The sequence below is a fragment of the Misgurnus anguillicaudatus genome, chromosome 5 (genome assembly GCF_027580225.2).
Source record: "Misgurnus anguillicaudatus chromosome 5, ASM2758022v2, whole genome shotgun sequence".
Classification (NCBI taxonomy): Eukaryota; Metazoa; Chordata; class Actinopteri; order Cypriniformes; family Cobitidae; genus Misgurnus; species Misgurnus anguillicaudatus.
In genome coordinates this window covers 36687442-36713895 of record NC_073341.2, presented here as the reverse complement: position 1 = coordinate 36713895, position 26454 = coordinate 36687442, and the positions used below count along the sequence as shown (strand labels likewise).

General features: G+C 39.2%; 1 protein-coding gene across 5 annotated transcripts in view; it reads left to right on the top strand.

Annotated features, from left to right (window-relative positions):
• The window catches only part of cux2b (cut-like homeobox 2b), a 190274-nt gene that overhangs the window by 17993 nt on the left and 145827 nt on the right, over positions 1 to 26454 (top strand). Inside the window, exon 1 of one of the 5 annotated variants that reach the window (XM_073868110.1) lies at positions 9280 to 10433. The exons of the other annotated variants lie outside the window; for them this stretch is intronic. Within the exon in view, the coding sequence (XP_073724211.1) occupies positions 10347 to 10433 (87 nt within the window). The 5' untranslated portion in view covers positions 9280 to 10346. Of the gene's footprint in view, positions 1 to 9279; positions 10434 to 26454 lie in introns of those variants that run through there. 5 annotated transcript variants of the gene reach the window in all.

The following is a 26454-nucleotide window of genomic DNA, read 5'->3' as shown; positions in this document are numbered from 1 at the left end:
ATGATATTACGCAGCAGCCGAAAATAGTCCCCTTAGTAACTTTCAATGGCAGGGAACTATTTTCGGGTACTGCGTAATATCAATACGCCATGAGAGTATAGTTCTTAGCCATATCTGTCTAGTCTAGAAAATCCCAACTTTTAATTTTCTGTTGGCCTTAAGGGCGATTTATAGTCATGCGTAGGTTCTACGCCGTAGCTACGTGCCTGTGCGTAGCTCTGCGTAGCCTGACGCGCACCTCACAAAAAAATTAACAGCGCGTCAGATCTACGCGGACCGCAAGCGCTGTGAGTGGTCCACCAGAACCCCTCCCGTCAGGTAAAAAAAACTGCGTCATAGGTATTTCCGTTTGTGACGGTGAAAACAAAGATGAGCCAAGTTGAGGAGTGATTTAACTTAAACTGCATCAAAAGTCACTGTTTATTTACTTCCATCATTGCTGGTCTTCTCAAATGATACACAACAAGTTGCTGTTTCTTCTTCGTTTGTGGGTTAACTTGCTAAGCTTCTTCTTCTTTCACGTTTGTGCTGCTACTGTGGTTACACGCGTGGATACTGCCTACCAGCGGTCGCGCGTGTGTTTGCACGTCGACGCGGACGACGACACAAAAGTATAAATGAAAACCGACGCGGAACCTATGCCGTAGAACCTACGCACAACTATAACGAGCCCTTTAGTACACGATGTAACTACAGTCAAGAGTCAAGTTTTAAATTAAAAATATCGAAACTCTTTCATTATTTTTTTTTGCACGATGCTAATGGTCTAATCAGATTCAATGGATTATGCTAAGCTATTCTAAAAGTGCTAGCGCCAGACCCGGAGATCAGCTGAATGGATTCCAAAACTGTAAGAAACAAATGTTTAACTCTAGGGGAGCTGTAAATGAGTATATTTTTAAAAAAGTGGAATGTTCCTTTAAGGCGCAGTCACACTAGACTTTGAGTATGCAAATATTTCTCGGACGTGTTTGCGAATATGGAGGGGGAGCGCTTCGCCAATATAGATCTTCGCCTTTGTCCATTTGTGCTTTTCAGTAGAGAGAAAGGTCACACCATGATCACGTCTCTCTCCACGTGATACAAATTCGCATGTCAGAGTTTACCAGACCTGAACTTTGGTACTCGGCGAACTGCGAAATATCGCCACACAAGCTTGCATTTCTGGACTAAGCATTGACACGCGTATGAATGGAAGTAAGTTGCCATGCTTCCATAAACATGGTTTTATGTGCGTTTTAAATAATTGCTTTTAAACGAGTAACGAAAGTACCCAATTTTGAACAATTAAAGCCCTTAATTTGCAAAAAGGTTTTACGCTTGTTTGAGGTGGTTTTTGACTTAAGCAAAAAAGAGTAATTGTGAATAATAAGAGATGGAAACGCATTTGCCGAATAAATTCTGACGTAGTGAACATTAAACCCACGAGACTAACCGTCTAGCTGTATCAACTGTTGTTGTCTTTATTATATATGGGGCTTGTCGTCGACGTAATGCCCTTGCTGCTAGTGTCTGCATCAAAAATGCTGCATTCCTTCTTCTGTGCTCCGCATTTAGTTTGGCAATTACAAGCTGCACTGCTGATAAATTTATAACTTGCCCATCGTGACTACATGCATGTTTCCATTTTCCAAACGTGCCTTGTTTTGTTTACTGCTGGTTACTAGGTAATCAATGCCGCCGTCATTCGCTCAAACAACTTGATGGAAACGCACCTAATTCGCATTTGTTTGATTTTTTTTTTGCGAATTTTGGATTCACCTTAACGTTTAGATGGAAACCTAGCTACTGGAACAAAAAGTGGAGTATGACCGCCACTTTAGCGTTGGATTATGAATGCAAGATTGTGATGTGTTCGATGTCTGACCTCGCAGAACATGACCAAAGCATGACATCACTCCTCTGCTTTACTCTGTTGTAGTTTTCTGAGAGCTTTTCCTTAACTAGCTCCAATCGGCCATCAAAAAGACTCATTTCAACTTTATGCTTGTGTGTGTGTGTTTGGGAAAGGGGATTGGGTGTGTTTATTGCTGTTATTGTCGCTGTCAAAAGCAGTGAGTCTGGAAATGGGTTAGAGATGTTCTGCAAGGCGCTCGGGATTTGAAGGGATAAAAGGACCGGTGGTGGAGTGCGAACCGTAGATCTCCTCAGAAACTTTTACTAACCGGTATGATAACGCATAATCAAATATGATACCTCAACAGATGACTCGTAAAATTAAACAGTAAGGAGACGAATGATTTGCTTTTGTTGCCAAATTACGGTCGCTTAAATGCGCTGTTGGTGCATAGTTATGAGTTTTTCTTGACTGATGACTTGATTTTAAAATCTAGTTTAGTTACCGTTTAGGTTGCAGTCAGTAGCCTTTGAATATGTATTATCAATCATAAGGAACGATCCTAACATTAGGCATGCGAAATGAAAAGTAATTAAATTCACGCATATCCGCACACGATTGCGCTGACCGTCATTAGATTTTATCGAAAAGTTAATCTCTGTCGAATTAGGCGATTATAAACTCATATGTGCTTAGAAATAAACAATGCCGTATACTTTTTAAACAGCAACCCAGAATGCTTTCTCTCTATCAAAGCAGAATGGAAATTCCATCTCTCTCTGCAAATCTTTGACGGAGGACAAAGAGGAGAGAAAAGCATCTAGAAAAAGGCTTTTACGGCATCCGCAAATTGAGTTGTGAAGATCCAGTAGTCACGTCCCCCCCTCAGCCGGCAACATTAGAGCCGAAGTGAAAGTGACTCAAGATTTAAGCAGTTTAACCTTCCTCTGTAGAATTAGCTCAAGACTTCAAAGCCGCTACTTCAGCGTGAGGACTGGAATGATAAAGCGCCGCCTCGCACCGCGTCGGGCTGTTATTCATGTTGCGAGCGGGCGGCTCTGTCATAAAGCGGCGTGTTAATCGCCGTGACCCTCCTGGGGCTCGATTTTCATACCTGTCCACACTTATTTTCCCCTATTCACCTCCACTGTTGCTGGATTAACCCTGCACGCTTGTGCTTTGATACTGAAGGCACCGTTTTGTTGGGTTGGTGGGTTATATCTTTAGATCTGCACAGCCAGATGCTCACCGGTGCTGCTGTCAGTGTCTCAATGCTAGTTAACGGCATTGAGAGTCATTTTTGTGAATCAGTTACAGTAAGATGATTTATACGGTGTGTTATATTACTTTCTGGTATAATGCTTTTTAGTGCCATTATATGACGCTTTATTAGGTAATTTTACACAACACTTCCAAAAATTAACTATAGTTTTGCTAAAAAAAGAATGTTACTAGTTAAACCAAGATGAATACAAATTAACCATGGTTTTGCTACATTATAGTCTTACCATGTCTAGACTTTTCAAGTGGATCAAAACCTTTCGTAAAAGTTGTCTTAAAACCAATACCCAATACCTGTTCTTGTCGTAGGGCAACTTTGATGAACTTTTTTGATCCACTTCAAAAATGTTATGAATAAATAATAAAAGGATGTTTAATTTAAAAAAGTAATTGCTATAAGAGATATTATTGCAAAAATTAAAGCGCACCTATTATCCGATTCACGATTTTACATTTCCTTTGGTGTGTAGGTGTGTATTAGTACATGTTAATGATATGCAAAAGGTACAAACCCCAAAGTAAACGATGACGCGAGTTATCGTCTCCAACGTAAATCTCTATTCTTTGACTACAACAAACACACGGATTGTAGGCAACAGTTTACTTCCTCGGCTTGTTGACGTTGACACGATGGTCATTATCATAATCCCAAATGCTTCTGACTCACAGCCTGTATGTAGTCTATGTTTTTATATTTAAAGAATTTACTACTGACTAAATCATGATTCAAACGCAAGTTTGAGTAGTGCTTGTTGTTTGTCGTTTCTACGATAACAAATGCAAACCTCACCAAACTGTTGCGTTCTTGTTAAGCCGTACTGGTAAAGTTGATCAATCAGCTTGGTCATCAGCATTTTCTGAATCAGATTTGGCTTGTATTGATAAGGTAGTAAAGACGATATTAACTCCTGATAGTATTGCATTGGGAGCTAATCTTCAATATACGGTAAGGAGCGTCACATTTCCGGCTGACGTCAGAGGTATTTAGGCCAATCACAACGTACTGGTTAGCTAGCCAAGCGGAGGACACTGCGCTTTTCAGAGCGATGAGCTTTGTACAAAATCAACGCGTTTCAGGGAGGCAGGGCATAAAGGAGAAACAATAATGTATGGTATGTGGAAAATAATGTGAAGAGTTTGGTTCCAAAACGCAATAAATCCATTTTGACAAATTTAGGTAAAACATGTTTTCTATCGAAAGTGACAAGATGAAAACCACTATTTTCTCTTACAAACTTTCACATAGGATCTTTAGGTTATAAAAACATAAAAAATTCAAATCCATTTGATTTTCAAAGATTTATTATAAAAACTGATTATTTTTTTGGCAAAGTTTGAAGGTTTTTTTTTTCAAAATGCTATAAATCTATTGAATCAATATATAAATGTGCATTCATCTTTACCATGTTATTTTCATTTAGTTGACTTGTGGTTTAGCTGTAATTCAAAACGTTTGCCTCTCTATCGCCATCTCTGTTTGAAACATAATGCAGGTTACTTGACAACGTTTATTAAAAACAACCTGACGGCACAAACTATAAATCACTATTTTAAGCCTAGCGTTGTGAATCGTGGTAAAGTAGACAGTTTTGAACAGCGAGTACGTTTACATGCACAGAATAAGCGGATAACTAGCAAAAATCAGCTTATTATAAAAAACTGTTTTCATGCGTTTACATGCAAATCAAAAAACCGGCTATGCAGACTACTGCGTTTACATGGCACATTTGTCAGGTTTCCCCCAGGTAGTGACGTCATCGCCTATAGTACATAATAGTCGATCAAAAAGCCAACGGCATATCTGTCTTAAGCTATATTGTTTAGTCTCTTTTCATGTCTCCAGAACCTGTAAACATAACATCGGTTTTTATTTTCGCAGTTTCTCTGCCAACTGCTTTAGTAGAGCAGATACTTTTACTTTGCGCTTACTTCCCCGTCTGACGTTTATCTTTCACATGCGGAGACATGCGCACATGGGCAAAACCGTGAGAAAGCCGGTTAAGCTGTTTACATGCCACGCGAAATCGTGGTAATGAGCAAAAAACTACCTCTGCCGATCGTTTTTTGCTTACGTTGTTTATGGGCTTTCCCCGATTAAAGAAAACCGTTTTACGCGTTTACATGACCTCACGTGTTATCAGTTTATTAAGCATAATCGGCGTAAGACTGTGCATGCAAACGCACTCACTGATTGTTTATGTACTCGCTCAATAACGGATCCAATATCGATTTACGGATAAGAATGAGTAAAATTGCATGATAATTATTTGAGACATTAATAGTAAATTAATTATTAAGAACATTAATATGAATTCGAGTTTGCTTAAGCAGACATCACCATTACATAAACTAGGCATGTGCATTATAGACGAGTTCAGACATGAACTGGATATGTTGTTATTGAGACCAAGAGAGCGAGAGAGAGAGAGCGAGAGAGGTATACCACACACACAAATGCACTAAAACCATGACGGCCCTTCCCACTTAAGCTGGTTGCTCCTCTAAATCCTTAACAACATCCCAAAAGCACCGATCTTCAATTTTTCCCCCATCGATCCGCGCTGGAGTCTGATGGTTCTTTGCGACAATGAATCTGTGCATTTTCATATTAATACCCGGTGCTCTTGGGGACCCTGATGGTGGCGGCACTTCAGTAAATAATGAGGTTTTAACAAAACTTCAGGGAGACATTACTCCACCACACCAGAGAGGTGAAGGCCTGGCGCTCAGCATCCGCCTAAACCCGATAGAAGCTCCATAAACCACCACCATAGAGAGAGAGAGAGTTAATGGCTCATCTGTTGGTGTATATAGCTGTGTCTTCTCCCGCTGTCAGCCGAGGCCCGAGCGAGGGAGGCCATATTGAGCTGTGTACCTGTACGGCGGGCCGCTTTTATTTGTTTTGACTGTCTGATGGCAGATGTATTGAGCACCGGCTTTTCTTGTTCATTTTACAGAGACCTTATTGAATCCAACCTCTCTCTATCTCTCTCTCTCTCTCTCTAATGCTCTCACTCTCTCTGCTTTTATATCAGGCAGTTCTTCAGTCACCATAATTCAGCTCTCTATTGTCAATTCTGCCCTTCAGGGGATAAAGGAGACCCTATGATTGTGTGTCTGTGTGTAAGTGGCTCCACGTGTAATGTGTTTTTATTATCCTTACCAACCAGTGAAGTAGCACTAACGCATCATACTTGAATAAATACAAATCATTATTAATGAACCTTTTATATTCAGTTTGGACTGCTACCGTATTAAAATACTCTTTATTGTAAGTGCTTGCTAAGGTGGACATTACCGTTCTTGTGAGGGTTTGGGTTTAGATGAGACTAGCATTATCTGATACAGTCTTTGTACAGAAAGATAAAGATTTATAGTATCTGGCGTAAGCGATGCACTGATTAACCTGCCCGTCTCTAACAGGCGATCAGAAACCAGGTTTATGTTTCATTGCGGCCAATATGTGTTACGGACCCAAAGCTGTTAAAATAATGCGTCTTTATAGCAAACTGTCTTTCTTTTAGTATAATTCCTAATACTACGTCTTTTATATAGACGGTTTCAGCACTAACAACATAAACAAGCGGCTTTCGTGGTCAACACGTAACTTCCGGTAAACTCCACTAAGAATTAATAACAAAGAAGTACTTTAAACATAGTTTATTTATATAACAAGCAAAATAAACAACACGTACCCTGCAAAAAAGGATTTTCAAGAAAAAAAGTATTTTTGTCTTATTTTTAGTAAAAATATCTAAAAAAAATTCAAGTAAGATGTTTTTTCTTGATGAGCAAAACGACCCAAGAAAATAAGTTTAGTTTTTAGATAAAAAATATCAAATTTAAGTGATTTTGTGCACAAAACAAGCAAAAAAATCTGCCAATAGGGTAAGCAAATTTTTCTTGAATTTAGTGTTTAAGAAAAAAAAGTTTTTTTGCTTACCCCATTGGCAGATTTTTTTTAGCTTGTTTTATGCACAAAATTACTTAAGTTTAATATTTTTTGTCTAAAAATTAGGCTTATTTCCTTGGGTCGTTTTGCTCATCAAGAAAAAGCATCTTAATTTAAGAATTTTTAGATATTTTTACCGAAAACAAGACAAAAATACTGAAACCGGAAGTAAAGTTCGGACTAGACGCGTATTGCGTCACCGCATGTGCGTCCGATGAAACCGTCTATATGCGCACGGCTGCTTTGTTTATAGACGGTTTCAGCAGTAACAGCATAAACAAACGGCTTTTGTGGACTAAACTCAACTTCGGGTAGACTTCCTGTTATAGCCGTTTTATTTTTGATAACAAGGGAAATAAGTAAGGGATAATTGATGACGGGCCGTTGAATTATTTGAAAATAATGCACACCCAAGGTGGTAATGTGGCGCGACGTGAATAATTCAAAGGACCGGAGTCAATTATTCCTCTTATACCATGGTAACCACCAACATTGCTCTGGTCCCTATTTTTAAGATATTTAAAAGGTTAGGTGTGCAGTTTACAGAAAAATAATCAACACCCATGGAACAGTTCTCAGCCAATCAGAATAAAGCATTCAACAGACCCGGAGTATAAATTAAAGTAAATTCCTTCGTTCATATATAATACTGTATCTAACAAGTATCAACTTTTACACTGAGCTAATTTAACTGTGTAAAATGAATGTGTATAGTGTAAACTAGAGATCCTTGAATTCTTACCTGTCTGCCAAACCTCTCCGCACAGTTGTGATCCATGCTCGTCGTGTAACTATTAAAAAAACTATTTAATTTCAACAAGGTATTTGTTTCAGAGATCAGTTTAGTCCCTAGCCAGACTTCGGCTTAATGGGTTACGCATCTGGATGGAAATGATAAACTCTGAAACAAATACCTCATCGAAAATAACAATGTTTTGGTTTCCTAAAGAAAAGGGGGAGACGGAGATCATGGATCAATGCTATGTGAAGGGAGGTTTGGCAGCTGATTTGTAGTTAACATTGAATACATTAATGTTACACAGTAACGTTAGCTCAGTGTAGTTTTTGTTTTTATTTTGTTTGTTATCAGAAATAAACTACTCTAAATGGACTCTTGTTATTAATTCTTTGCAAAAGTTTAACGAAAGCCGTTTAGCTATAGACCGTTTCATCGGTGACGCGATAAGCGTCTGGTCTGAGCTTTACTTTCGGTTTCTGTTTGTTTAATGATCTGACTAGTTGCTGAAACTGAACTCTTAAACGAACACCTCGTCGAAAATGTTCCTTCGTAATTTATGTGTTGTTTATTTGCTTGTTATATAAATAATAAACTACTTTAAAAGGACTTTGTTGTTATTTATTCTTCGCGGAGTTTGCCGGAAGTTACGTGATGACCACGAAAGCCACGTGTTTATTTTGTTACTGCTGAAACAGTCTATAAAGTTACAATAAAGTGCCATGTACTGTCAGAAAGTGAATTTTTTTGCTTTATTTAGACCATTTTTTCTGTGTTGGTGTTGTTTTATTTTGCCAAATTTCACTAAGCTGGAGTCAGAGCACCGTGTTTTATCATCTAAATCTTGAAATGATAGAAAAATTATAAAAAATTAAAAATATATAAAAATATAATTATGAATAAAAAAATTATATAAAATTATAATGATAAATAATGATATAAATATATACATTAAAAACTATTAAATTAAATAAAAAATGTTTTTTTAAATGGCTACAGATTTTTTTTTAAAGCCAATAAATGGCTTGTTTATGTGCTCTTTCGTTCTTCTTGTCTGTTTGCTTGAAGAAAATATTGAACATCTGTATATCAGCCATGAAAAGTCATGATTGGAGCATCACTATCTGGCATGTTTGGCTGCTGTTGTTAACTATTAAGGGGTCGTTCCCTAAAATGTCACACCTAAAAATGTGTGGAAAACGCTACGCACATAGGTTCTTGTCACATGACCTGCGGTGCCCTTGCGGCATTCCGAAAAGTTAAAATGATTTTAACTCGATGGGGTGCGGACGCGCCTGAAAAAAACGAGCTCGTCACACCACATCGCTTCCTTGTAATAACAAACTTGAGCGTGCAAAAGACGCGATATGTGAACGGCCCCTAATGCGTGTGCCAATGCAGGTGTGATTATACTTAGTCTTAAAGTTTGTCATTGTTAATGTTTGAATAAAGATTCAAAAATTCTGATCTGTTTGGAATGAGGGAACCAAACTCCGTTGTCACAACAAAAACCATAGATGTGAATCCCTCTGGTACATCATTAGCTGTCTGTCAAAATCTACAAATATATTACGAATCTTAATTTCAAGTTTTTATGTACGACTTCGACGCTCTCAGCGTTTTTCACAAAAAAACCCATCAGAAACCAGAAGTTAAACAGGTTGTTAATATGGATTACAAATGTGATCTCTGATTTAAGTGACACTATGATGAGATGATCTAACACGCGCTTTTCCCATGTAATTTAGATTTTTGAAGACTTCCTCACATCAGCAGCTCGTTGACAGATGATGCCATCATTTTTCATTTCGGGATGATTTTGATCAGTGCGCTGGTGAATAGATTGTGTCGGATGATGGTACGATCATCTCCGTATATCTAGGAGCTTGGGGCGATTGTTTTTTCCTGTGCACGTGAAAGTGTTTCCTAAACTCTTTAATACGAATTAACGGCGGGGTAGTACTTCTGACAGCGGTGGTCTCGGGCCCCGTTCCCGCTCTCTCGCCCTCCGGGGCCAAAAAGAAAAGACAGTTTGGGCGTTTTTGACTCGAGTAATTAAAAAAATAAAGGCTGGGAGAACAAAGCGTCGATTTCAATCGTTCCCCGTTCAATTCCTCTTGTCAGTAGCTCGCTGCATTCGACTCTAAAGCCCCGCTCTCTCTCCAGATGAATTTTATCTTCGCTCTCTTCGCTCGCTCTCGCTCTGCGGTTTTCCCCAGACAGGTTCCACAGTGTTTTAGAGGGGATGGATTTAATTGCTCTGTGGGGATTGGTTGGCGGTACCGGGCCCGGCTGTTTAATTAGTGTACCCTGCCGGGATTGGTTTAATGCTTCGTGATCTTGAAATTGTCTGATTGTTCAGGCCTCTGGGGACTCCCTCTCTTTCTCTTCCTCCTCCTCTCTCTCTCTCTCTTCATTCTTTATCTCCACGCCCCTACCGAGAGCAGCAGGTTTTGCTTAAACGCTGCTGCGGGCCTTGCTGGATATGCCGGAAACAGGCCGTTTCCCCGGGGTCTCACCGGCAGGGAGTTGATGTGAGGATGAGCGTCGCCGCCGCGGGTTCCTGCTCTCCAGCCGCGCTTCTGATCTGTGTGACCCCTCGTGTTGAAGTCATGTTCTGGATTAAGGTGCGTTCATACCGAGGTTCTCAGGGTCTTTTTTTGTACTTTTTAGGCTTTTCTATTGGACTGTCTGTGATATATGATGGTGGAGTTCGGATGTACGCGTAGATCCTTGTCTGTTAGATGTTATACGTATACAGCTGTGGATCCTGTGTATCGTTATTTGAGCCAATCTTATAGACGTAAGATGCCATGAGACTTTTCTAACTGAATTCAATCTGGATTTGAGCACTGTCAGTGTGAACACCCTGTATTTAAAAAATTACTCTTACTTAGTATTTTTGTATTGTTTTCAGTACAATATCTAATGATTCTTAAATCAAAATGCATTTTCTTGATGAGCAAAACGACCCAAGAAAATAAGTCTAGTTTTAAGACCAAATATATCAAATATAAGTGATTTTGTGCATAAAACAAGCAAAAAATCTGCCAATTTTTCCAGAAAATTTTTCTTAAACACTAAATTCAAGAAAAATTCAAGAAAAATTAGCTTACCCCATTGGCAGATTGTTTTGCTCGTTTTATGCACAAAATCACTTAAATTTTATATTTTTGGTCTAAAAAGTAGACTGGGTCGTTTTGCTCATCAAGAAAAAGCATCTTAATTTAAGAATTTTTAGATATTTTACCTGAAAACAAGACAAAAATACTAAGATTTTTTTCTTGAAAATATTTTTTTTGCAGTGTAAGAGAGTCGCTTTTTGCATTGTGAGATTGGTTTCAGGCTTTATAGTATCAGCTGATTTGGTGTGTTTGGCATTGTTTGTAGGTGAACCATGAAAAGGTTTAAACAGGCATAGTGTGAAATTATAGCACAATAGTCATGCAGTATGCACTAAGTTTTCAGTTTGCATTTGTCAAGTTGTGAAGTATGCAACCAGAACGCACTACACGCACAACGTATTCTTGTATCCCACAATGCATTGCGCTCAATCTGGCCTTCATTCTCCAGTCTTAATAAAAGGAAAAGTTATATCAACCGTGTTTTTGCTTACATATTTGATTGGTCTTGCAAAAGTTCAATTTACACTGCAAAAAAATTTTTTTCTAACTTAGTATTTTTGTCTTGTTTTCAGTAGAAATGTCAAAAAAAATAAATAAATCAAGATGTATTTTCTTGATAAGCAAAATAACCTAAGAAAATAAGTCTAATTTTTAGACAAATAATATACAATTTAAGTGAATTTGTGCTTAAAACAAGCTAAAATATTTGCCAATGGGGTGAGTAAATTTTTTTTCTCAAACACTTAATTCAAGAAATATATTCTACCCCATTGGCAGATAAATTTGCTTGTTTTAAGCACAATTCACATTTTTTTTGTCTAAAAACTACTTATTTTCTTAGGTCATTTTGCTTATCACGAAAATGCATCTTGATTTAAGAAATACTAAGTAAGAAAGTAATTTTTTTTGCAGTGTATGTCTTCATGAGCTTTTATTGTTTCATAAATAGATAGTAGGGGTGAGTGGGGCACAAACTAACTATTATGTTAATTGTAAAACTGCTACTTAACACATTTATACAGGCCAGAGCAATCTGTGCTTTTTGTCTTTTTCTCATACTGTCAGAAGATGATCTTTTATGAATTTGTAAAAAGTTTTGATGATGATGTTTTGGTATAAGATATTGAACAAAGAGTGTTTTGGAGGCGTGCATGTAAATTTCTTCATGAGTTGGGTGTGTTATTTTATTCACTTTCTTTGGTACCTAAAACATAAAACCGTTTTGAAAGATGTCAGCAACTCTTAGTAACTGATAACATTTTTACACAGCGGGGTTAGTTGTCACACAGTGTTACAATTAAGCCTCAGGTTTACATTGTTTTCATTTTTTTATCAATGTAAATACTATTAATTAAAATGATAACTGTTAATACAATATCAGGGGAAATAACTCACAATTATATTTTTTTTGTCTTAATTGTACAGACCTTTTAAATAATCTATTTATATGCATTGATGCACAATACAAAGATGGTTAGATGAAGGATGATGAATGGATGAATGTGTGGATATCTATCTATTATAGGCAGATATATAAACAATATCCACCTTAAATATATAGACAGATTTTATTGAATTATTTGTGTTTAAACTAAATTTTCTAGCAGTGTTACAACAAACCCTCTGTTTGTTACAATGAACCCCACCTATGGGGTAAGTTGTCACGTTTTCACTCCTGTCACTTTTGGTGTATTGTATGATAACACCAGGTCCCACAAACAAACTTTAAGTGTTCATTTGTAGCAGAGATGTGTGTTGATTGTGTAAAAAATGATTAACGTAAATATTTTTTGAATGTTTGAACCAAAGCCAAAAAGCGTTACTTTGTGCCCCTCTCTCCCCATATAATACTTACAATGTGCAGTACGCAGATAACCAAATGCTGGTGTTTATAGGTGTTTGTGTAGCTTAACTGCAGTGTGAAGGTCGTGGGTTGAAGAACTTGAGTCGCTTTGGATAAAAGCCTCGGCCAAATGCATCAATGTAAAATATAAACACTTGTATGGAATGGAAAAATGTTTTATTTCAATGTACAGTTGCGCCTCACGCAATCGTTCACCATTATCTGTCAAGTTTCAGTTTGTCTAATGTAATACCTGCACGGGTTTGGTTATTGTGCAGAGATTACTGATGTTAGTACAACACAGCTCTGTGCCGCACGAAATGCTTTTGTAAAATAAGAAAATCAATAGGAAGAAAATCAATTTGGTGAAAATACAATTTGCCTTCCAAAAGCACGACTGAACGAATGCGTTGCCAAAGCTCGCTGGTAACTCAATCATACCACAGTAAACTGAAACATTTCAGTGGCTTGTTTTGAATTATTGTCATATTTTTCTTTGAAAGTGCCACATTTTTCCTGTTGGCTCTGGCGTTGCACTATTCATGTATTGACGGGTTATTTTCAATAAGCTATTGTTCTGTTCTCATTGCATCTTCTGTATATGTAAGTGAATCAGGCTCTATAAATCAATGTCACTTCAGTTTAGTCATTTACAGATCCTCCACAGAAAGATCTGTATGGAGAGTAACTTTATCTGACCTGTGCTTCAGTCCCAGGAATGCTTTGTTCCCAGACAGTTTTACAGTAAGTTATGTGCAAGGCTGTTTTGTATGTAATGATGAAAAGTGTAATGTGATGTTAGTGCTTTGAGTATTTGAATATCAGAGCGTTTCTTTGAGACTTTTGCTTGCTCAGCTGTATTTCAAAGAAGATTATGGTGAATAAATTGAAGCGGTAAATCAGATGTTATGTAAGAACAGTGTCTTCAGTTTGTTGTGTGTGGCCCGTCATGTCAAAATATGTGTTCGGTGCATTGTGTGTGGCTCGTCATGTCAAATTATGTGTTCGGTGCGTCGTGTGTTGCCCATCATGTCAAAATGTGTTATATGCATCGTGTGGGGCTTATTATGTCAAAATATGTGTTTGGTGCGTTGTGTGTGGCTCATCATGTCAAAATATGTGTCCGATGCGTTGTGTGTTTGTCTCGTCATGTCAATATATGTGTCCGATGCGTTGTGTTTGGTTCGTCGTGTCAAAATATGTTTTTGAGGCGTCGTGTGTGGCTCTTCATGTCAAATTATGTGTTTGGTGCGTCGTGTGTGGCTCATGTCATGTCAAAATATGTTTTCGGTGCATCGTGTGTGGCTCGTCATGTCAAAATATGTTTTTGAGGCATCGTGTGTGGCCTGTCATGTCAAAATATGTGTTTGGCGCATCGTGTGTCGCTCGTCATGTCAAAATATGTGTTCGGCGCGTCATGTGTGGCTCGTCATGTCAAAATATGTGTTTGGCGCATCATGTGTGGCCCGTCATGTCAAAATATGTGTTCGGTGCGTCGTGTGTGGCTTATGTCAAAATATGTGTTTGCTGCGTCATGTGTGGCCCGTCATGTCAAAATATGTGTTCAGTGCATCATGTGTGTGCCTTGTCATGTCAAAATATGTGTTTGGCGCATCATGTGTGGCCCGTCATGTCAAAATATGTGTTTGGTGCGTCGTGTGTGGCTTATGTCAAAATATGTGTTTGCTGCGTCGTGTGTGGCCCGTCATGTCAAAATATGTGTTCAGTGCATCATGTGTGTGCCTTGTCATGTCAAAATATGTGTTTGGCGCATCATGTGTTGCCCATCATGTCAAAATATGTGTTTGGTGCGTCGTGTGTGGCTTATGTCAAAATATGTGTTTGCTGCGTCGTGTGTGGCCCGTCATGTCAAAATATGTGTTCAGTGCATCATGTGTGTGCCTTGTCATGTCAAAATATGTGTTCGGCGCATCATGTGTTGCCCATCATGTCAAAATCTGTTATGTGCGTCGTGTGTGGCTTATGTCAAAATATGTGTTTGCTGCGTCGTGTGTGGCCCGTCATGTCAAAATATGTGTTCAGTGCATCATGTGTGTGTGGCTTGTCATGTCAAAATATATGTTCAGTGCATCATGTGCGGCTTGTGTCAAAATATTTGTTCGGTGCGTCGTGTGTGTGGCTCGTCATGTCAAAATGTGTGTTCGGTGCGTTGTGTGTCACTTGTCATTTCAAAATATATGTTTGTTGCGTTGTGTGGGGCTCATGTCATGTCAAAATATGTGTCCAATGCATCGTGTGTGTGGCCCATCATGTCAAAATATGTGTTCGGTGCATCGTGTGTGGCTCGTCATGTCAAAATATGTTTTTGAGGCATCGTGTGTGGCCTGTCATGTCAAAATATGTGTTTGGCGCATCGTGTGTCGCTCGTCATGTCAAAATATGTGTCCGATGCGTTGTGTTTGGTTTGTCGTGTCAAAATATGTTTTTGAGGCGTCGTGTGTGGCTCTTCATGTCAAATTATGTGTTTGGTGCGTCGTGTGTGGCTCATGTCATGTCAAAATATGTTTTCGGTGCATCGTGTGTGGCTCGTCATGTCAAAATATGTTTTTGAGGCGTCGTGTGTGGCTCTTCATGTCAAATTATGTGTTTGGTGCGTCGTGTGTGGCTCATGTCATGTCAAAATATGTTTTCGGTGCATCGTGTGTGGCTCGTCATGTCAAAATATGTTTTTGAGGCATCGTGTGTGGCCTGTCATGTCAAAATATGTGTTTGGCGCATCGTGTGTCGCTCGTCATGTCAAAATATGTGTTCGGCGCGTCATGTGTGGCTCGTCATGTCAAAATATGTGTTTGGCGCATCATGTGTGGCCCGTCATGTCAAAATATGTGTTCGGTGCGTCGTGTGTGGCTTATGTCAAAATATGTGTTTGCTGCGTCGTGTGTGGCCCGTCATGTCAAAATATGTGTTCAGTGCATCATGTGTGTGCCTTGTCATGTCAAAATATGTGTTCGGCGCATCATGTGTGGCCCGTCATGTGTTCGGTGCGTCGTGTGTGGCTTATGTCAAAATATGTGTTTGCTGCGTCGTGTGTGGCCCGTCATGTCAAAATATGTGTTCAGTGCATCGTGTGTGTGGCTTGTCATGTCAAAATATATGTTCAGTGCATCATGTGTGTGTGGCTTGTCATGTCAAAATATATGTTCAGTGCATCATGTGCGGCTTGTGTCAAAATATTTGTTCGGTGCGTCGTGTGTGTGGCTCGTCATGTCAAAATATGTGTTCAGTGCGTTGTGTGTCACTTGTCATTTCAAAATATGTGTTTGTTGCGTTGTGTGTGGCTCGTCATGTCAAAATATGTGTCCAATGCATCGTGTGTGTGGCCCATCATGTCAAAATATGTGTTCGGTGCATCGTGTGGGGCTCATGTCATGTCAAAATATGTGTCCAATGCATCGTGTGTGTGGCCCGTCATGTCAATATATGTGTTTAGTGCATCAAGTGTAGCTCGTCGTGTCAAAATATGTTTTTGGTGCGTTGTGTGTGGCTTGTCATGTCAAAATGTGTTCGGTGCGTCGTGTGTGGCTCATGTCAAAACGTGTTCGGTGCGTTGTGTGTGGCCCGTCATGTCAAAATATGTGTTCGGTGCGTCATATGTGGCTCGTCAGGTAAAATATGTTTTCAGTGCATCGTGTGTGTGGCCCGTCATGTCAAAATATGTGTTCGGTGCATCATGTTAACCTATGTGCATCATGTCAAAATACATGCCTGCTGCATACGCGTTGAAAGGGTTTATGATAAAAGAGACGCTCGCTGTTACAAGATAGTCGCAAGACACTAAGGGCCTGTTTACACGAGAACGCTCAAGGGTGAAACGTAAAAATATTTTATCGGATGTGCCTTTCGTTTACACAGTGACGCCGTTTTTGTGGCTTAAAAATGCAAAATAGTGAAACCACCCCCCAGAGTGGAAATCTTAAAAACGTCACAGGCATACGCCAGTTTAGGAAAATAACAACAAACATGTCGGATTATTTCCATACGTCGGACCTTCAAGTTGCCATAGTAGTATTACTGTATTAATAGTATTACTGATCAGAGAATGCGCATTAATTACCTCCATCAAATTGTTGATGCGCCAATTCTTCGGCGGCAAACCAGACGGCTTTGGACGAGACCTGGGAGAACAAGGAAGAGGGTTGTACGCAGGCGCGCGGACTTGGTGGTGTTGTGTGTCAGTGCTTCACGTTGCCACCTAGCCCCCTGGAGTGCATACTACATCGAATATCACACACTTTTGCTTCACCGTATGCAGATTTCCTCCTCAATACGCTCGTATAAACGCGGAATAAGAAGACGCCACTTTTGCATTTTCTTTCAGATTGTTTCTTACTTAAATCTCATGTGCAATCAGTGTTTAGTGAGTATCTGGCAAACGTGAGTGTCTCTTATCATAAACCCCTTTGAAGCGTCTACAGCAGGCACGTATTTTGACATGAAGGGTGATGCTCATAGGTTCACATGATGCGTCAAACACATTTTGAAATGAAGAGCCACACGAATAACATGACGCCTTTCCAATAACACATTTATTAAATGACTTTCTCGCTCTTTATGCACAGAATCCAGAATATCACTGGCAGCATGAATGAACCAAAATGAAATGATCCCAGAACAATTCCTGGACTCATTATTCTCTGTGTAGATACACTTACTGTGAAACAGGCTAATAATCTGGTTATGTGGTCTCTTCGCTAACCAGTTAACCAAAGCTTGTGAGTTTGTTTCATGATAAGGTACTGTTTGAGCATTTGTAGTGCTTGTAAACAATACCACACAACACATTAGTTTGACAAACTTTTTGCAGTTTTTTTTTTATTTATACAATCATGCTTTGCCTTTATATAGACATTCGCAGCTAATTTATCTTCTATACGTTGATGCATTTTCAAAACAAACACACGAGTTGGTGTGAATAAATGTACGCTGGAGATTTGATTGGATCTATAGGGATTTGATTACGATGAAGTGTGTTAGGTGTGATATCATTGGTTAATTGGCGGCCTACTGCTGAGATAATGAAGAAAAGCCTTATGCAATGCTTTCAAAGTGTTACAACTAACCACAATTATTCGCTGGAGGTTTGTCCACAGGCACCGGGCTGAGATCACCAAGGAGATGTGTCTCCTGACGGCATGAACGCTGCTCGCCCCCCCTCTTGCTTTTACTGGAAGAATGACTTACTAAACAGGTTGGGTTGGAGCTGATGGTGCTGTAATTGTGTTCGGGTAATGATTGTGTATTGAGTTGAGTATTGCAGGTTGAGTAGAAAGCGATGGATGTTGGATGAGAAATTTGTTGATTCTGGGTTTTAACAGATTTGGGGCAGCACTGCATTTATGAATTCATAGCAGGTTTTAATGTTTATCTTGAGAAAATATGGTGTATAGAAGAAAGCGACTTGTTATTTGAGGTTATTTGAGTCAATTGAGTGTAGCTTGTTATACATAGGGTTTGGAATCGAGAACCGGTTCTGGTTTTTAAAAGGAATTGGAACCGCAATGAATTCTTAAATTTTGGTTCTAAAAGCGGTTCTGATGCGATGCACGGGCTAAGCGCTGGGACCGGTCACTTTAGATAGCCATGTCTTACCTCATGAATATTAATTACGTTGAGCCTCTATTTACAGTCACACAACCAAATTAACGCAGTTTACCACAAAAACTTGAGCCGTTAAAGTACGCTTTGTATACTTGGTGTAAAACATGTTTAAAGAAATAAAAAATTGTGGATTCATTTCCAAAGGTATACCGATGAGGTAACACGTGTGAAAAAATTATAATTGTTTTGCTAAAATATGAATTTAAATGATCAGTTTAAAATATTTTAATAGTGATTAATAAACACAAATTGAATTAAGTAGTGTGCATTATATTTCGTATTTCTTTTACTATAATTGAATCGGAATCAGAACCGGGAATCGTTAGGCAGAACTGGAATCGTCACCAGAATTTTTTTTATGAATCCCAACCCCACCACCAGTTTATTTATTAATACGATTGTACAAAAAATGGTGATAGCACTCATTTAAAAAAATAAGGGACGCATTAGGGATGGGCAAAAAAAATAGATTTTTCGATTAATCGTTTTTTGTAACGTGATCGATTTAAAACCGATTCTCAAAGGCCACAAATCGATTTTTTTCATATTTATTTCCGCAAACATTGAATGTAATATTAACATTAATCTAATTACTAGTCTTCTCCACTAAATGTCACCTTTTTTGTTGTTACCAAGGAGCGAGAGGCGAGCCTGTCATTCATTCATTCAGTGCTTAAAATGGCGGTTTTTAGGTGCTCCTTCGACGTTGATGCCACCTTCACATAAAAAGTCAGAGGTAGGGAAGCATTTTAGATTTTGCAAGCAAGACTACAACGGTAGTGTTGTGCCTTTTAATTTCTATTTAATTTCTTGTTCATTGTTCTTTTTTATAAATATTTGTATTAAATCTATTATTGATTGAATCAAGAATTGAGTATAAAGAATCGACCCGAGAATCGGAATCGAAAATCAAACCAATTTAATAGCTTGTGAATCGAAATCGAATCGATTTGGAACATCTGAATCAATACCAAGCCCTAGAAAGCATCAAAACTATGAAATTAACTGACATGGTTTTAAAGTCACCATGAAATTGTATTAAAAAACTTTTAAAAACGTATACATTTTTATGGGATATTGTAGTGTTTTTAATAAATAACTTATCTGTGCACGTCGTCATTTTTTAAAGATTCACATGCCCTCCTTTAATCAAAAATGTTAATCTCCTTCCTGCCTTTAAATGACGTCTCTTCACTTCCTGTAATGGGGAACGGCGTGAGGGCGGGGCTTTCGTAGACGACTTTCTGCCCGGGAAAATTCACAGCGATTAGCATCGTTGCCCAACTTTCACTGATCCAATCAGTTCTTGATTGAACGAAATCAAGTCCCACATTTTTTTCTCATTTAAGAAACCTTTTACTCTGATACGTCACAATCTGAAAAAGAAGACAATCGCTACTTCCATTTCATAAAAATACTTTTACACGAAACCTTGACTTTGATTAGCATTCTTAAAAAACAACAACTTTAAAGCTCCCATGCATGCTGGACACTTATTGGCTATCTGATTTAACTTTTTAAAATATATATTTATTCAATTCATTTTCCTAAGAAAAATCGCATATATGCACACTTTACTTTTTTGGGGGTTGGTTGTGTGTGTGTGTGCTTTTATTGATGCGATTGGATTCACAAACGACACCAAAAATTGCATCAGACTTAGACATTTAAGGGTTACAAATGCCATTGTTTCTGTATCTTTTGGTTTACATCACTATATCACCAGTGATTCGTCTTTACAAACCTAGTGAACATTTTAGCACCAAGTAAAATCTCGCTGGCATTCCCTTAAAAGAAAAGAGCTGAAAGTGTAAAATCGAAGCGATTTATAATAGAGCTAATGACATTACTGTGTAGTAATTATTTTTAAATAGAGAAAAATCCTTTTATAGTTAATGAAATTCAATCCATGTAATCAGATCTGTTAAATATGGTGAATAAATATTATTTAATAGGCATCATTTGATCTGAATTTCGGTATTGGTGAAAAGGTAAATACACTGCAAGACTTTTTGATAGATGTGGCCTCCTGTTTTGATTTTATTATTGTATAATATTACGTTTGATACGAGTGATGATGTTTTACAGCCATGTGCACACAAATATAGGGTTCTTTTGGACAAACCCAACCCCTTTGGTTAAAATAACCTAGAAAATATCCATATTTTACTCAACCATGGGTTAAATAACCCAGCATTATTTAATGTAAGAATACATAATGCACACAGTTGTTGGGTTAGCTATCCAACCTCGTGACCGGTGGTTAAAACGTAACAACGGTCTGTGTGGCGTGGGAAACGTTCATATTCCCAGTCCTCCTGTCTCACCCACAGCTGTCTCCCTAACGCTTCAGCCGTCTAGACGCGTGGCATCATTAACCTGCGATGACCCTCGCTGATGAATTCCTTCTCACACCCCCTATAGGCCACCAGCTTGGTCCTGTCGGCTGAAAACTGCCCCTTTCGTCTTCCTCCGTCCACCCCCACTCTTCCCACTGACCGTTCTTACTGGGCCGCGGGCTCACAGGGACCCACGTTGTCCATTAAGAGCAGTGACCCCTGGCTCCTGCCTGCATAAATTGAGATGAGATGGCCGTAGACCCTCGCCAAATACGGGCTACTGAATAATTCAAGACGTCTGGGCCGCAGTCTGGCCGGGGCCTTTAGGGTGAGCGTGTGTTTCTTTTGTGTGTTTGCGTGGTGGATCAGGGGTTAATAACAGGTCTGCAACCCCTGTGTCAGCAGCTGTGGCCTCCTCATATGAAAGAATCCCGTTGTGTTGATTAGATTTTTCGAACGGGATCAATTTTTAATCAGCAGAGCATCTGACTATGGTCAATAACCGCGTCGCTGGAAAGACATTTGCTGGACAGCCGTCTTTATTTACAGGACAGTTTGTCTTTTACTGTATGCAGATGCTTGGAAAGGAAACTGGCCACGTCAGACCTTCATTTCACTGCAGGATCACAAATTCACCAAATCCTTTAAACGCTGTGTTTGTGTGTGATCTGCTGTTTTTTTTTATCGTTGTGAGTGTGTTGACTTATCTAAGCGTATGTCTGAAGCTCTTTACAGCCATCAAATTATCATTGGGCCACACGGAGATGAAATGCGTTAAATAATTTGTGGAGTGTAAACATTTTTCTGAAAAATTCCCAAAATCTGTTCCTAAAATTCTTGAACTTTTCCTATCGGATGTCTCTGAGCCTGGACGCAGATTGTAGCTTTGTTTCAAAATCTATATATGTAGACAAGACTATAAGGTGTTATAGTCTCACTCCAGCAGAGTAAAATGTGTGGATGAAATATGATGGATGAGTTGAGAGATGTCAGTTTGCCAGCATGTCAAATTTCCATCCTTAACACTGGGGGTGTAGATGGCAAAACGGCTTGCTAGGTTTTAATACATGTGTGATAACCGAATGAAAACGCAGACTATACTGTACATGGTTCTTAAACTGGGAGACTGCAAGATGGTGCTGGGTGGCCCCAGGTTTATGAAATCGAAGGGATGCACCCTATACAAGGGTGGGAGTGAAAAGTTGGAGAACCACTGCTCTTGACATACATTACAAAATATAATTTTTTTGAAAAATGAAAATTTCACATGCTTAAGATGAATTCTCTTGAAAAGAACAGTTGTTTTAGAGAATATCTCTTGTTAGGTTTTCTTAACCAATTGACAAATTTATTGTTCTTGTCTTCTGGATAAATCACAGCTGAATGTTATGTGTGGTAAGTAAAGTAAGGTTTCTTAAATCATATCTATTTGATCTAATCAATTCCTGACGGATTAATTCAAACCTTACATTGTGAGTGTGACACTCGCTCACTTGCTCACCAATCCTTTTATTTTTTTTACTCTATTTCTCTCTGTCTGTGTGTCTGTCTGTCTGTGTCTATCTATCTGGAGGTCCATCTGTGTGTCTGACAATTTGTCTATCTTTCTATACATCTCTGTCAGTATATAGGTATGTATGTATGTATGTATGTGTCTGTCTGCCTGTCTATCTATCAGTCTGTTTGTCTATCAGCAGGGCTCTCAAGTTTTATCAAAAGTTTGGAGTGAGATTTCATCTGTTAGGGGAGGAGCCACTTAAATATTTGCAGCAGCGACCCCTCGGCCCCAACCAATTCTCTCAGGTTTTTGGTAGCAGTTAAATTTAATATATTGTTTATAATTGATTAGCACAAATAGAAATTATAACAGTTGGGAAATTTAATTAAAGACAAAGTCATAGAAATTAAATACATTGTTTTATTTCAAAAATACAAATATATAAAAAATTGCCCCAAATGAGCCAACTGAGCAGCAACATTGCAGAACTTGCCCTGAGCATACTTACAATACAAGGTGTGTTTGTGTGACATCTTTTAAACAGATAAATGCAATGATTAATGTATACATTGGCAGGATATAAACATTACTAAAATAAAAGCCAGAGTATAGCTGAATAGCTAAAAAGAGTATGAATAAAGTATAATTTGAAAATAATGAAATAAATGAAAATGAAATATCTTGTCCTTTCCATTCCCAGGTGAAAAAAATACTATAGTAATTTATAGTAAATACTATAGTGTTTTTGACCCATACTATAGTAATGTACTTGAATTAATTTGTTGTGGTAATTCTATAGTTGCTGTGATAACATCAACTATAGTAATATAAACGTATTACTTTATCCAATACTGTACTACATTGTCTACAACTATAGGGTATAATATACTAGAATATACACTACAGATTACTGTAGTATAAACTAAAGAATACTAACGTTAGAGTATTTATTACAGTTTATCAGTTCACTACTATAGTTAATACAGAGTATGCTGTAGCAATCATTAACAAAGTGTTGTAAATACTATAATATACTAAAATTTACTATACTATTAGTATGATTCAAAAACACTATAGTATTTCCTATAATATTTTTCACCTGGGATTGTTTCAGGTAGCCTCTAGTGTTTAGTACTTTCCTAAAGTTAAAGCTAATTCTGATTGCAAAGCAGTTCGATTTTTTTAATCAATAATAATTTACCTCGGCTATATTTCCCAACAACAGTTTTTATTATCTTTGATCACATTTTTGTGATGTCATCCAAGAATCGTAAAATCAAATTGCTATAAAAAAGAATGCGTTACCTACCGCTTTCATCGGATTCTTCTCTTCCAACTGCCACTTCGTCTGTGTGACGTGAGAATCTATGTTGCCTAGTAACGAATGTGCTTGCAGCAGGATCACGAAATTTACCCAGAAACAACAAATTCTGATTTCTGATTGGCTGGTAGGTGACAATTATATCAGGATGTCTAGTGTGACCGTGTCCGCGGCTCGACAGATATGAACTCGGCAGAGAACTTCTCTCCTGTGCCTCGTTCATTAATTGTATAGAGTGGGAAAAGTTTTCTTATTTTTTCAGCGTGAGAAATACAAGGTGTGGCGTGTGAGCGTGTGAACTGACTGAAATGCGTGAGTCTCACGGTGAATGCGTGAGACTTGAGAGCCCTGTCTATCAGTCTGTCTGTCTGTCTGTCTGTCCATTCATCTGTCTGTGTCTGCCCGCCTGCCTGCTTGTCTGTCTCTCTGCTCACCTGTCTGTCTGTCTGTCTGTCTGTCTGTCCGTCCGTCCATCCATCTGTCTGTGTCTGCTCGCCTGTCTGTATGTCTGCCCACCTGTCTGTCTCCCTGCCTGTCTGTCTGTCTATCAGTCTGTCTGTCCATCCATCTGTCTGTGTCCACCTGCCTGCCTGTCTGTCTGTCTATCAGTCTGTCTATATCTTTTTATTAATCTGTCTATCTAGTGATCTGTCCGCCTGCCTGTCTGAATGTCTGCCCACCTGTCTGTCTGTCTGTCTGCATGCCTGCCTGTCTGTCTGTCTGTCTATCAGTTTGTCTGTCCATCCATCTGTCTGTGTCAACCTGCCTGTCTGTCTGTCTGTCTGTCTGCACGCACACACACCTGTCTGTCTATCAGTCTGTCTATATCTTTTTATTAATCTGTCTATCTTGTGATCTGTCCGCCTGCCTGTCTGAATGTCTGCCCACCTGTCTGTCTGTCTGTCTGTCTGTCTGTCTGCATGCCTGCCTGTCTGTCTGTCTGTCTGTCTATCAGTTTGTCTGTCCATCCATCTGTCTGTGTCAACCTGCCTGTCTGTCTGCACGCACACACACCTGTCTGTCTGTCTATCAGTTTGTCTGTCCATCCATCTGTCTGTGTCAACCTGCCTGTCTGTCTGCACGCACACACACCTGTCTGTCTATCAGTCTGTCTGTATCTTTTTATTAATCTGTCTATCTAGTGATCTGTCTGTTTATCTATCAGTCTGTTCATCTTTCCGTCCGACCGTCTGTCTGTGTCTGCCCGCCTGCCTGTCTGTCTATCAGTCTGTCTGTCTTTCTATCTATCAATCGATCTATCTAGTGATCTGTCCGCCTGTCTGTCTGTCTGTCTATCAATCTGTCTATCTAGTGATCTGTCTGTTTATCTATCAGTCTGTTCATCTTTCCGTCCGACCGTCTGTCTGTGTCTGTTTGCCCGCCTGCCTGTCTGTCTATCAGTCTGTCTGTCTTTCTATCTATCAATCGATCTATCTAGTGATCTGTCCGCCTGTCTGTCTGTCTGTCTATCAATCTGTCTATCTAGTGATCTGTCTGTCTATCTATCTATCAGTCTGTTCAACTTTCCGTCTATCTGTCTGTCTTTCTATCAATCTGTCTATCTAGTGATCTGTCTGTCTATCTATCAGTCTGTTCAACTTTCCGTCTGTCTGTCTGTCTTTCTATCAGTCTGTCTATCTAGTGATCTGTCTGTCTGTTTGCCTGCCTGCCTGTTCGTCTGTGTGTGCGTGTGTCTATCGGTCGGTCTGACTGTCAGTATGAATGTGTCTGTCTGTCTGCCTATCAGTCTGTCCGTCCGTCTATCGATCTGTCTGTGTCAACCCGCCTGCCTGTCTGTCTATCAGTCTGTCTGTCTTTCTATTAATCTGTCTATCTATCGGTCTGTCCACCTGTCTGTCTTCCTGTCTATCTAGTGATCTGTCTGTCTGTCTGTCTATCAGTCTGTTCAACTTTCCGTCTGTCTGTCTGCCTGTCTGTCTATCAGTCTGTCTGTCTTTCTATCAATCTGTCTATCTAGTTATCTGTCTGTCTGTTTGCCTGCCTGCCTGTTTGTTTGTCTGTCTGTCCGTCTATCGGTGTGTGTGTGTGTGTGTGTGTGTGTGTGTGTGTGTGTCTATCGGTAGGTCTGACTGTCAGTATGAATGTGTCTGTCTATCTGCCTATCAGTCTGTCCGTCCGTCTATTCGTCTGTCTGTGTCAGCCCGCCTGCCTGTCTGTCTATCAGTCGGTCTGTCTTTCTATTAATCTGTCTATCTATCGGTCTGTCCACCTGTCTGTCTTCCTGTCTGGTCTGTCTGTCTGTCTGTCTGTCTGCCTTTCTATCTATCGGTCTGTCTGTGTCTATCTGACTGTATGTATGTATGTATGTATCTATCTGTTTGTCTGTCTGTCCTCCTGCCCGTCTGTGTCTATCTGTCTGTTGGTATGTCTCTGTCTGTCTGTCTTTCCATCCACCCACCCATCTGTGTCTGCCCAGCTGTCTGTCTGCCTACCCGCCTGTCTGTTTGTCTATCAGTCTGTCTGTTTTTTATCTGTCTGTCTGTCTGTCTGTCTGTCTATCCATTTGTCTGTCTGTCCGTCTACCTACATGTCTGTCTATCTACCTGTTTATCTCTGTGTTTGTGTATATGTCTGTGTCTGTCTTTCTATCTCTCTCTCTCCTTCTCTCTCACTTGCTCCCTCTATCCATCTCCCTCTCCTCATTTTGGACCACACATAAAAACTTGTACATAGCCATGTCGAAACAAAGAGACAATAGCTGGCCTTGCTTTTAAGATGCTGTTATGGTGTCACATGGGAAAATGTTTGTGTGTGTATATTGTGTAACTGGTATCTCCTCCAATCTCATTGAGTTATTATGGAGCTCTGGAGGACAGGCCAGCGTTTGAATTCCTCACTGATTGTTCGCCCATAGCAAATAAGCTCTCCACACTTCTCCACAA